Source organism: Stegastes partitus, unplaced genomic scaffold, assembly GCF_000690725.1.
Source record: "Stegastes partitus isolate 25-593 unplaced genomic scaffold, Stegastes_partitus-1.0.2 Scaffold284, whole genome shotgun sequence".
In the NCBI taxonomy this organism is placed as follows: Eukaryota; Metazoa; Chordata; class Actinopteri; family Pomacentridae; genus Stegastes; species Stegastes partitus.
In genome coordinates, this window is record NW_007578015.1 from 569,577 (window position 1) to 579,042 (window position 9,466).

At 46.0% G+C, this 9,466-nt stretch overlaps 1 protein-coding gene across 1 annotated transcript in view; it reads right to left on the reverse strand.

Annotated features, from left to right (window-relative positions):
- LOC103357972 (Krueppel-like factor 7) overlaps positions 1-8,082 on the reverse strand; it is a gene marked incomplete at its 5' end in the record, with an annotated part of 15,685 nt that extends 7,603 nt beyond the window's left edge. Inside the window, 2 exons of the mRNA XM_008282745.1 lie at positions 635-758; positions 7,455-8,082. Coding sequence (XP_008280967.1) covers positions 635-758; positions 7,455-8,082 — 752 coding nt within the window. The remainder of the gene's footprint in view (positions 1-634; positions 759-7,454) is intronic.
- Between the last annotated feature and the right edge of the window lie 1,384 nt (positions 8,083-9,466).

The following is a 9,466-nucleotide window of genomic DNA, read 5'->3' on the forward strand; positions in this document are numbered from 1 at the left end:
TAATTTTGTCATTTTTAAAAAAAGACAACCTGTCTTTTAAACCATGAAGCAGCGTTTTGAGGAATCGTGATTTGTTGCCGAGATATTCTGCTTGAACAAATTATTTAAACCATTACTCGAAAAAAAAAACAAAAAAAAACCTAAGTTCAAATTAATATTCCACACAGTTAGGTGCGACTATGCTAATGGCTTCTACATTCATTTCACACCTCTGTCCCCGTCTGAAAGCAGCCTCCAAATCAAGGCCATGTATCACCATGTGAGAAGATTCACTATTAATATTCTGCACCAGGCCTAATGTGGGTTTAGAGCAGAATGAGCACTCTTTGGATTCTTACTGAAAGACTGAACAAGCGGAGAGTCTGGTTGCGAGAAAAAAAAAAAAAAAAAAAGCACATTAGTAATCCTGCCAGCACACTTTTAAACTGGGTCAGTACCAAACACATTTTGGGTGTGTTACCAGCATCTTGTAGCGCTCTCTTACTACACCAAACTGTGTACAAAACACAATGGTAAAACACAGCCCGCTGCGCTCGTGGAAGTACTTCAAATAACCCTTTTGGAAAATGGAAGAAAAAAAAAAAAACACATGAGACGGAAAAGGGAAGGGAGGGAGAGTTGTGTTTTGACAGACCTGTCACAGTGGTTGCACTTAAAAGGCTTGGCGCCGGTGTGTTTGCGGTAGTGCCTCGTCAGCTCGTCGCTCCGGGCGAATCGCCACTCGCAGCCCTCCCACGAGCACTTGTACGGCTTCTCACCTGGGGGATGAAAAACACATAAGCACCTGTTTGATCGCTGGTGCACCAATCACAGGCTTGTTTGTTGTTTTGCACTCTGGATTGTAGACCCTAAATTTCTTTTAATGCTGTAGATTAGGTAAATGCATCCTGCACTTTTTTTTTTACTTGACCGAAAAGAGAGCAATGTTTAACACGGAGATGGAGAAGCTCCCACCGGTCTCCCATCTTTGCTGAACACGCAAGAAGAGGGTTGAGAGAAGTGAAGCGAGAGAGGAGGAGGAGGAAGGAGGGGAGGATTAGAGGCAAGGTGGATGAGAGAGAGAGGAGGTGAGAAGAGACCAGGAGAGGGGGGGAAAAAAGTGGAGTAGGAGAGAAGTGTTGCAGAAGTGGATTAAGGCAGAGGAGGCTGCAGATATGCCGGCAGGGGAGAGAGAGGAGGGAGGGAGGGTGGTGGTGGTGGTGGTGATAATTAGGCCAGTCACATAATGGCAAGGAAGCCACAATCTGCCAGCTGCGTCCACCTCCAAAAGATGTCACCTGCATCAGTCACATCCCATCTGGACCGGTGCTCACGGTTGAATACAGACGCGCTGACCAGCTGAGTGGCTCTGGCACATATATCCATTGAATTAAAAAAAGAAGAAGAAAGAAATCAATGCTGCTTTGTGAAGTCAAGACGAGCGTAAAGACAGTTAGTGGCATTATCTGTACCAGCTGTTGTAAAAACAAGTTTAAAAAAATCATCACTGTGTCCTGTATTTCTAATTAAAGGCCTTTTTTTGCCCCCCACTGGTGTTAAATGTCAAAAAAAAAAATGCAGTTGACACTAAAAATGCACAAGGCAAAAAAAAGCAAATCAGAAAAACAATACAAATCTCTTAACATCTGACCCGCTCGAGCACTTTCTATTAAATATACGGCGGGGCGGGCGTGTTACGGGAAAAAACTCCATTAGCGGGAATGATGTGAGTTTGGGTGGTGAGAAACGGAGGGGCGTTGGGTTACAGCAGTGATGAGGTGATAAATAAACAAGTGAGAAAAAGAGTGACCTCCAGTCTCATGAAACTGACAAAAAAAAAATAAAAACACCACCATGGGTTCGTTTTGACTGATTTGTATTAAAAGAAAAAATCCTCCACTATCATAGATGAAATTAATTTATGTCAGATAAATTGCACACTATATTATCTTCCATCCATCCATGCATGCGTGTCCCCATTGTGGCCATGCATCCCTACATACTGCCTCACTTCCCAGAAGCACCCAAAGCAGCAGGTTTGGGCCATCCGGCTCTGTCCAATGAAATTCCCGGGAGGCAGGGATGCCTGAATGTGTTGCCTAGCAATGGAAGCAAGGGGGCGGGGTGTATCTGTGTGTGTATGTGAGAAGGTGGTGGTGGTGGTGGTGGTGGTGGTAGGGGGTGTAGCGGTGAAACATGAGGAGGCAGTAGTCAGTGCAGCTGGCTGGATCTGGCAACGGCACGCCGCCATGCCACCGGCCAATTACCGAGCACGCTGGCAGAGCACGGAGGCAGTTGCCTAGCGACGGTAACCGTAGAGCTGTACAGGGCAAGAGGCGGGGAGGAGGGAGAAGTGGGGCTGGGGTGGCGATGGTAGTAGTGGTGGTGGTGCAGGAGGAGGAGGAGGAGGAGGAGAGGAGGAGGAGGGGAGGGGAGGGGGCACTAAGAGACCAGAGCCTGCAGCAGTACATAACCACTCAGCTACTGACTCCTCCAACGATACACTGCCCCCGTTGCCTAGCAACAGATCCCCCCCCCCATTCCATCCGCTCTCCTCTCCCTCAAGATGCCCTCGTACAAACAGGCAAGTAGAGCAAGTACACACTATTTTGCAAACACACACTTTCTCTCTCTCTCGCGCACACTTGACTAGAAAGGCCACTTTTAAAATACAATCTGACTGACAGGTTTAAATGGCAATCAGCGGCCCTAATCCACTGGATTAGCCTGAACTCAGCAGCATAATCTGATTATGCTCTGTTACTTTTGGATTACTTTGCCTGTAAAACATATAATGTCGATTATGAAGCTAAGTGGATTATTTGTTCCGATTTTAAAAAGAATCCCGACTGTGGACAGTGCAATTATTTATTCTGCATTATTTAATAAGAGCCTAATTTACTGCCACTCAGAGGGAGAAAAAAAAAAGTAAAAATGCTTCTTTTTTTCTCTCTCCCTCCTCCTCTGCTTTTGATGTTTTTCCCAAATAATCAAATCACATATTTCTCATCCGTAATCTGATAACTGGGTGTTTCCTGAGTCACTGTAATCCCATTATATGTAATCTGTTACTTCCGAACGCAAACGCACGCGCCCTCTCCAGCCTCTCAGGTGCCAGCGTTGGAAGTTAATTACATTCCCTCCATTAGCTGGAGCCGAAGCAGGGCATCTGGGTCTCAGAGGTCATTACAGCGGCTCTCGGAGAACGTTTTATAGGCTTCTAGCACTGCGGGCTTAGAGACGGGGAGGAGAGAGGCATGTTGGGTGAAGAGTGATGAGGGACGGGCGATCAGAGCGGGAGATTTTGTAGGGAGGTTTAGTCAAATGCGGTTCATGAATTCTGGTGGAGTAAAAATAAGAGTTAAGTGTGTGCGTGGTTAAGCACATCATCATATCACTGTTTTAGGGTGTTTGCTTAAAAAAAAAAAAAAACCCAGTCGATGGAAGCATTTGGTGTCACTTCGTCAATATCGCAGCAACTAACCGACAAAGTAGCAGCTATGGGGAATATGTGCAACACCGCCGAGGCACAGAGGGAAAGGAAAGAAGAGCCAGAGAGAGAGAGAGAGAAGAAGAAGAACCCAACAGCCGTCGTGTTTTACCCTGCCCAAAATCTAATTGTACCACTCCTTATCTGCCATAAGCCTATTCACCAAAAAGCTCTACAGGGCACTGTCATTTCAACTCAGCTCGTCTAATTCCAGATTAAATCGCAGCCTTTTCTCCGTCGGTAATTTATGGAAATAACAACTAAGAAAAAGAGGATTTGAGTAATGACATCTTTAAACTTGTCAGGATAATGGCTCAGTGAATGGGGGAGCCTGTGGCACTGCTGTCTTTTTTTTTCTGAAGAGGGTCGCTCTACTGTACCTCCTCCTCCCCCCCTCCACATCCCTGTCTTCTGTCTTCATCTACTCTTTGTTTCACTCCATGTCACTCTCTCTCTCTCTCCTCTTCTTAGCTTTTGTGTTTCCTTTTGTCATCTTACGTCGACATCTCCCCCCCCCCGCCCTTCGTCGCTCTACCTTCCTGGTTTAAATAACAAGACAGATGTTCCTTCTCGCACCTTAAGTGACACTGATAGGCTCGAGGTGGGGGTGGGGAGGGGTTCCTCGAGGAACCGTGCACTTTAAGATGCTGTATGGAGCATATAGTGCCATCATTAAATCGCTATAATTTTTAAACAATTTACTGAAGAGGGGGGGAAAAGAAAGGGCACGCCACATTAGCTGGGAAATGACATTTTGATCTGACAGGGATCGTCCTTGTTTTTACCAGGTGGTGTCATATTATAGTGAATGTTGGTTATCAAGACAATGTTAGCTTCTAAAATTCGAGAATGTGTCTCTGTTTAGTATTAAATATATATGGATCAGCCCCAACTTTAAAACCTAGTAGGGTAGGTTTCGGAAAACAGCACAGTTAGCGTTAAAGCTAATCTAATATTGTGTAGGTCACCCTCAGGGCAACAAAACAGCTCGGATCCATCCACCATTTAAACCTCAGGGGGTGTCCTGTTGGGTCCACCACCAGGATGCTGGCACTAGATTGTTGGGTTCCATCTTGGGAACGCTCGATCAGGTTGAGATCTAAGGAACTGGGAGGCCCGATTACCACTTTAGGCTCTTTGTTGTGCTTTTCTTGTTATTCCTGAGTAGTTTTTGTGGTGTGATGAGGAAATACTGATGCTTTCTGAAGTTTTCCAGCAAAACATCATAGTTTTATACACCTGATCTACCAATTAGTGTATATTTAAATAAACAGCAATCTAACAATGTGACCTTGGGCTCTGAAGAACTAGCTGTGATTGTCCAAATGACGCCCTTGTTGCCCAAAAACTACATTCGTATTCAACTAAACTGCAGTTTCACGCATGTTTTGAAAAAAGTGTTTTTGCTCCCTGAAAGGCAAGATAGGTACATCAGCTAAAGTCCTTTTGCCAAACAGACCAGGTGTTGCATCACATGTTGGGCCATCAGTCTTCTGTTTTTATTTGTTTACTTCTCAGTTTACTGGTTAAGTTTAGGCTCCAAAACTAAGCGGGTAGGTTTAGCCAAACAGCACAGTTTTAGTTAGAATATTTCAAAACGTGTTTGAAGCTTCTTCTTCATTTTTCTTCAGTAAAGCAACAAGATAAATGGCAAAGATGTAATGACGAGAACCATATTTGAGATACTTAACAAACAGAATCCAGGAGTAAATACGTTTACTACTGGATTGTTGTTGAATGGGGGTGTTGTTTTCAGGAGATAGGGCTGTAACTGACTACTTGAATAGACTAATAAAAGCAACCAAGAAATAAAAACGCAGAAAGAAAGCATGTAACCAGCCGACCTACATCACCATCTGCACAACCATTCTAGCTAACAAGTTGCTTCCTTGATACTTTTCCCTATTTGCTGCTCGTTTTGCTCGTCACGCAAGTCAAATGAATCTCCCTTCTAAGTAGAGTCCACGTCTTACAGAGCACCAAACACCAGCATCATGTTCTGGTTCTCATCTGGACACTCAAGATGATTCATCTCTAGTTTGTTTAAGACCTCATGCCCAGCTTTTTTTTTTTTTTTGCTTGTATGGATTTTGTGAGCGGACAGCACCGATGGCACCGTTCTCCCATGAAGCTGGCCCAGTTGGCGTGGAGTTTAATCACAGGGGCTGTAGACACGCCACACTGGGGAAATCAATGATGGCATGTCTGTGCCCTTTGTTCCAGTCAGGCTGATGCCTGCGCACCACGGAGGGTGTGATCACACGTCCGGCATGTTTTCATTATCCTTAACATGCAGAAATTGACAAGTTGACTTTTTTTTTTTTCCAAATTCACACCCCGCACAAAAAAAAAAAATACAAGCGAGCCAGAGCTGGTAAACAAGTCGCATGTCTTTGTTGCACAGCTTTGGCGATCTGTCAACCAAACAGTGGATGGATTTAGATGCCGGGGAGCGCACAAATCTAATATGAGTCGCTGTAACTTGGTTTAGCGTGATGGACGCTCTTTGCTGTATTTCCTCCGGTTAAGTAAAGACTCGTGGCCACACGTCAGATGTCAATATTCATCTCGTTCCACCCCTGAAAGCTTTTCTTCGAGGGGTGGGGGTGGGGGTAGAGACTGAGCCCAATTATTTCCAGCAGAACACTGTTCACACCTTGCCAAACTACTCAGGAGCTAAACACTTCAGCGGTGCTTTATTACCGGACCGAGCCCGCCGATGGCCTCCCTGAGATTATGACGCGCTTTAATTCAAGCATATTTTCCCTGATTTTAAAACCGGTTCCTGCAAAATCAAACCTCAGAAACACTGACCTAGACTTACAGAGGACGGACGGCAGGGCCTGAAATAAAGTGGGGAAATGGCGGCCTATCCAGGTCAATCCATCCATCACTGTGCAGTTACTCAGACGGAGGACAGCTCCCTGACAGAGGTCTGAGTGGTTTGGGATTGAGATGGAGGAGCGGGAGAGTTATAGCTCCTGAACCCTCCCCCGCCTCCTCCTTCCTCCTTCCTTCTTGAGAAGAACCTTGACAAGGAGGACCTGCCCTGGTTTGGCACAGAGAAGTACTTAGGTAGGAAGAGAGGGATAAGAGAAGTGGGCTTTTCTTAAATCATCACATTTTTATCTGTGATATTTCCATATTTCACAGAGGCCTGTTCTGTGATTACAGAAGCCGCTTCCTTATCACCTCCTGTGCATTTTGTACGTGTGTCCAAGAATGTGAAGCAGGTGGATTTTCCTCAATTATCTCAAGTCGGGTTATCAAAGAACTCAGGAGCACTGACTGGTTGGAGGGACGGGTGCAGTGTGAACATAAACCACAGAGAGATCACCGCCGATAGAACTGGTAGAAGGAAAAAAAAAAAAACGTGGTGCTAATCCAAAGAAAAGACAAGAGCCGGATTGGGTTTAATATGAAAAAAGATTTTGATTCGGTTCTGCAACACAGACATGCTACCTATGTCTTGCTCAGCAGCCGTTTAGCTTCAGCATCGAGCCTTTTTAACCTGTCACCAGCAATGAGCGTCAATCACTTTCATTACCGGCAGGTGTATCAAGTTGCTACCTCTGGTGAGAGAGGTGTCCTCAGAAATGGAAATGATCACTTACATCTAAAAACTAACATGCTTGCATCCACAAATCATATTCACATTATGCAACCATGTATGCATTTACAACAATTAATGTAGCTCACGTGAGACGACAGCATTTACCGACTAAGCCGTGCAGAAAAACCCTTTTAATCCCTGAACGTGCAAACTGCAAAATAAAAAAACTAAATTCTGATCGACTCCGTGAGCAAATCCTCTTGTGCTTTGCAAACCTAAAATATCTGATCAACTTTCTTTCCAAACTGCTGATTACAGATTTTTTTTGCATTCCATCTGCTCCATCTGCCACCTTCTTCCACCACTAACAGTGGGAAGAAACACAAACCGAAAAACAACCCTTTTATCAACGAGCTTCTGGCTCATCCTCACCTGTGTGCGTCCTCTGATGGGCTTTTAGGTGGGAGCTCTTGGTGTACACCTTCCTGCAGCCGTTGAATTGGCAGCGGTGGATCCTCTTCTTGTTCTCCGGTAGCTCTCCGACCCCGATCACGCACGCGGCCCCCTCTTCCTCGTCCTTCATCCGGACGGGAAGCGCGTGACCCGCCACCAGCCGGGCCGCGCTGAGCCCCACCTTCCTGGCCACCAGCTTCAAGGTGAGCGTCCCGTCGGCCGAGGCCGTCAGCGTCTGGTTGGGTTTGACGAGGTGCCGGCCCAGTTCTGGCGACGACGGCGGCGTCAGGGAGGTCACGGCGCTCAGCTGAGCCTGGTGGACCCCTTCCATCCCTTCCACGTTTTCCAAACCCTGTCCTTTGGATTTGAGTTCTCTTCTTATCGCGCCGGCGGTGGGGAAGTGCTTCCGTGTGGGGCAGAGTATCACTGGAGGTGGGCTGGGAGGTTCCGGGAGGCTCGGCAGGCTGGGTAGAAGGGCGTCTGACAGCTCCTCTTCTCCGTCCTCCTTCAGATAGGCTGGAGTTAGGAGGCCGTCCAAGTCTTGGTCGAAGAGCTCAGACAGACGCTTGGGCTCCGTCTGCAGATAACGCTCCAGTTCTAGGCAGGTCTGCGAGAGAGAAAACACTCAATTTAGATTCAATTCATTCAAGTTTACACATTTGGACATCTGCACTGAAGATGCCCGTCCTCAGCCTCAAATCCCACTTGACAATTTCAACAGCCATCAGATCATCCAATATGCCTTTACACGCCGCGGAGAGGAAATCTGCATGGTGCCATCCACTCACCCAGTCAGGCAACTTCGCAGCTCTGCCAGCTGTCACATGCACACACGCACAGATAGCCGCCGAGACAGCCAGGATTACCTGGCAACGGCGGCAAGACGGCTGATTAAACTCTGACTGATTGCAAACCGCTGCAGCGCGGAACGAAAGCGAGGCGAGTGGATAGCAGGAGGAGAAGTCCTAAACTGTACAGAACTCCTATCAAACAACATTTTATAGAGCTTTGACAAGCCATGTGTGCACCGGCTTCCGCGGAGCCAAGATAGGAAGATTTATTCAGCTGTAGTTATGGTCTGCTTCATCCCTAATACTCCAAACACCTCTCCCCGCGGAGGGCAAATAAAAGGCTGCATCCCCGATTTGTGTGAACTGGCATCCTGAGAAGTCTATTACTTTGCAGCAAGCTGGTGAGGTTCTAAAGGAAAGAGCGAGGAGAGAAGGGGGGGGAAAAAAAAAGAGACGCTCCATGTCCAAGGATGAAGCTATTATGTTTGAATGGACGGCGCCAGTTTGATCCCAGGGATCGTTGTGTTTCGCTTGTAGCCACTAACCCGTTTTGACAGCTGAGATGGAGGCTAGCAGCTCCACTGGGCGCGTGCTACTCGCCACTTCATTTGTGTGTAAATAGGCACTGACAGACAGAGTAGCTAGTTCCATTATCAGGAATAAGGTTGTACAGACTGAACACATCAGAGACATTTACAATCTTAGAACTCCCCCCTTTTTCTTGTTTGCACCTTCTAAAAATAAAACCTTTTTCTTTTTTGGAGGAGGGGTGTCTGTTGCTAAGGGAGTGCGATTTCTCCTCTAAGTCATTTTCTTCCAGGAATTAAAAAAAAAAAAAAAAAACTCAGAGGATTTGGAGTTTTTTTTTGTGACTGTTTACACTATTTGCATACTGACATCAAATTAAAAAGCTGCCCGAGACCACATCTAAACAGAGGAGTGAAGATAATGTCTCCTCTCTCCACTGCACGCCTACGATTTTTTCTTCTTTTCTGCTTTCAAAAAGAACTTCTATCTAAGAGGTCTTTACTGTTTCCTTGATGACTGCGGCCAATGAGTTGTGAATTAAAGGATTTTTTTTTCTTCTCTCCTCCCCTTTATTCCTTCTTTCAGAGCACAATTAAATATTGAAGCCGCCGAGACATGATGAAGCAAGTCGATGAGCTGCAGAAAAAAAACAAACTGTTCTTTTAACTCCTC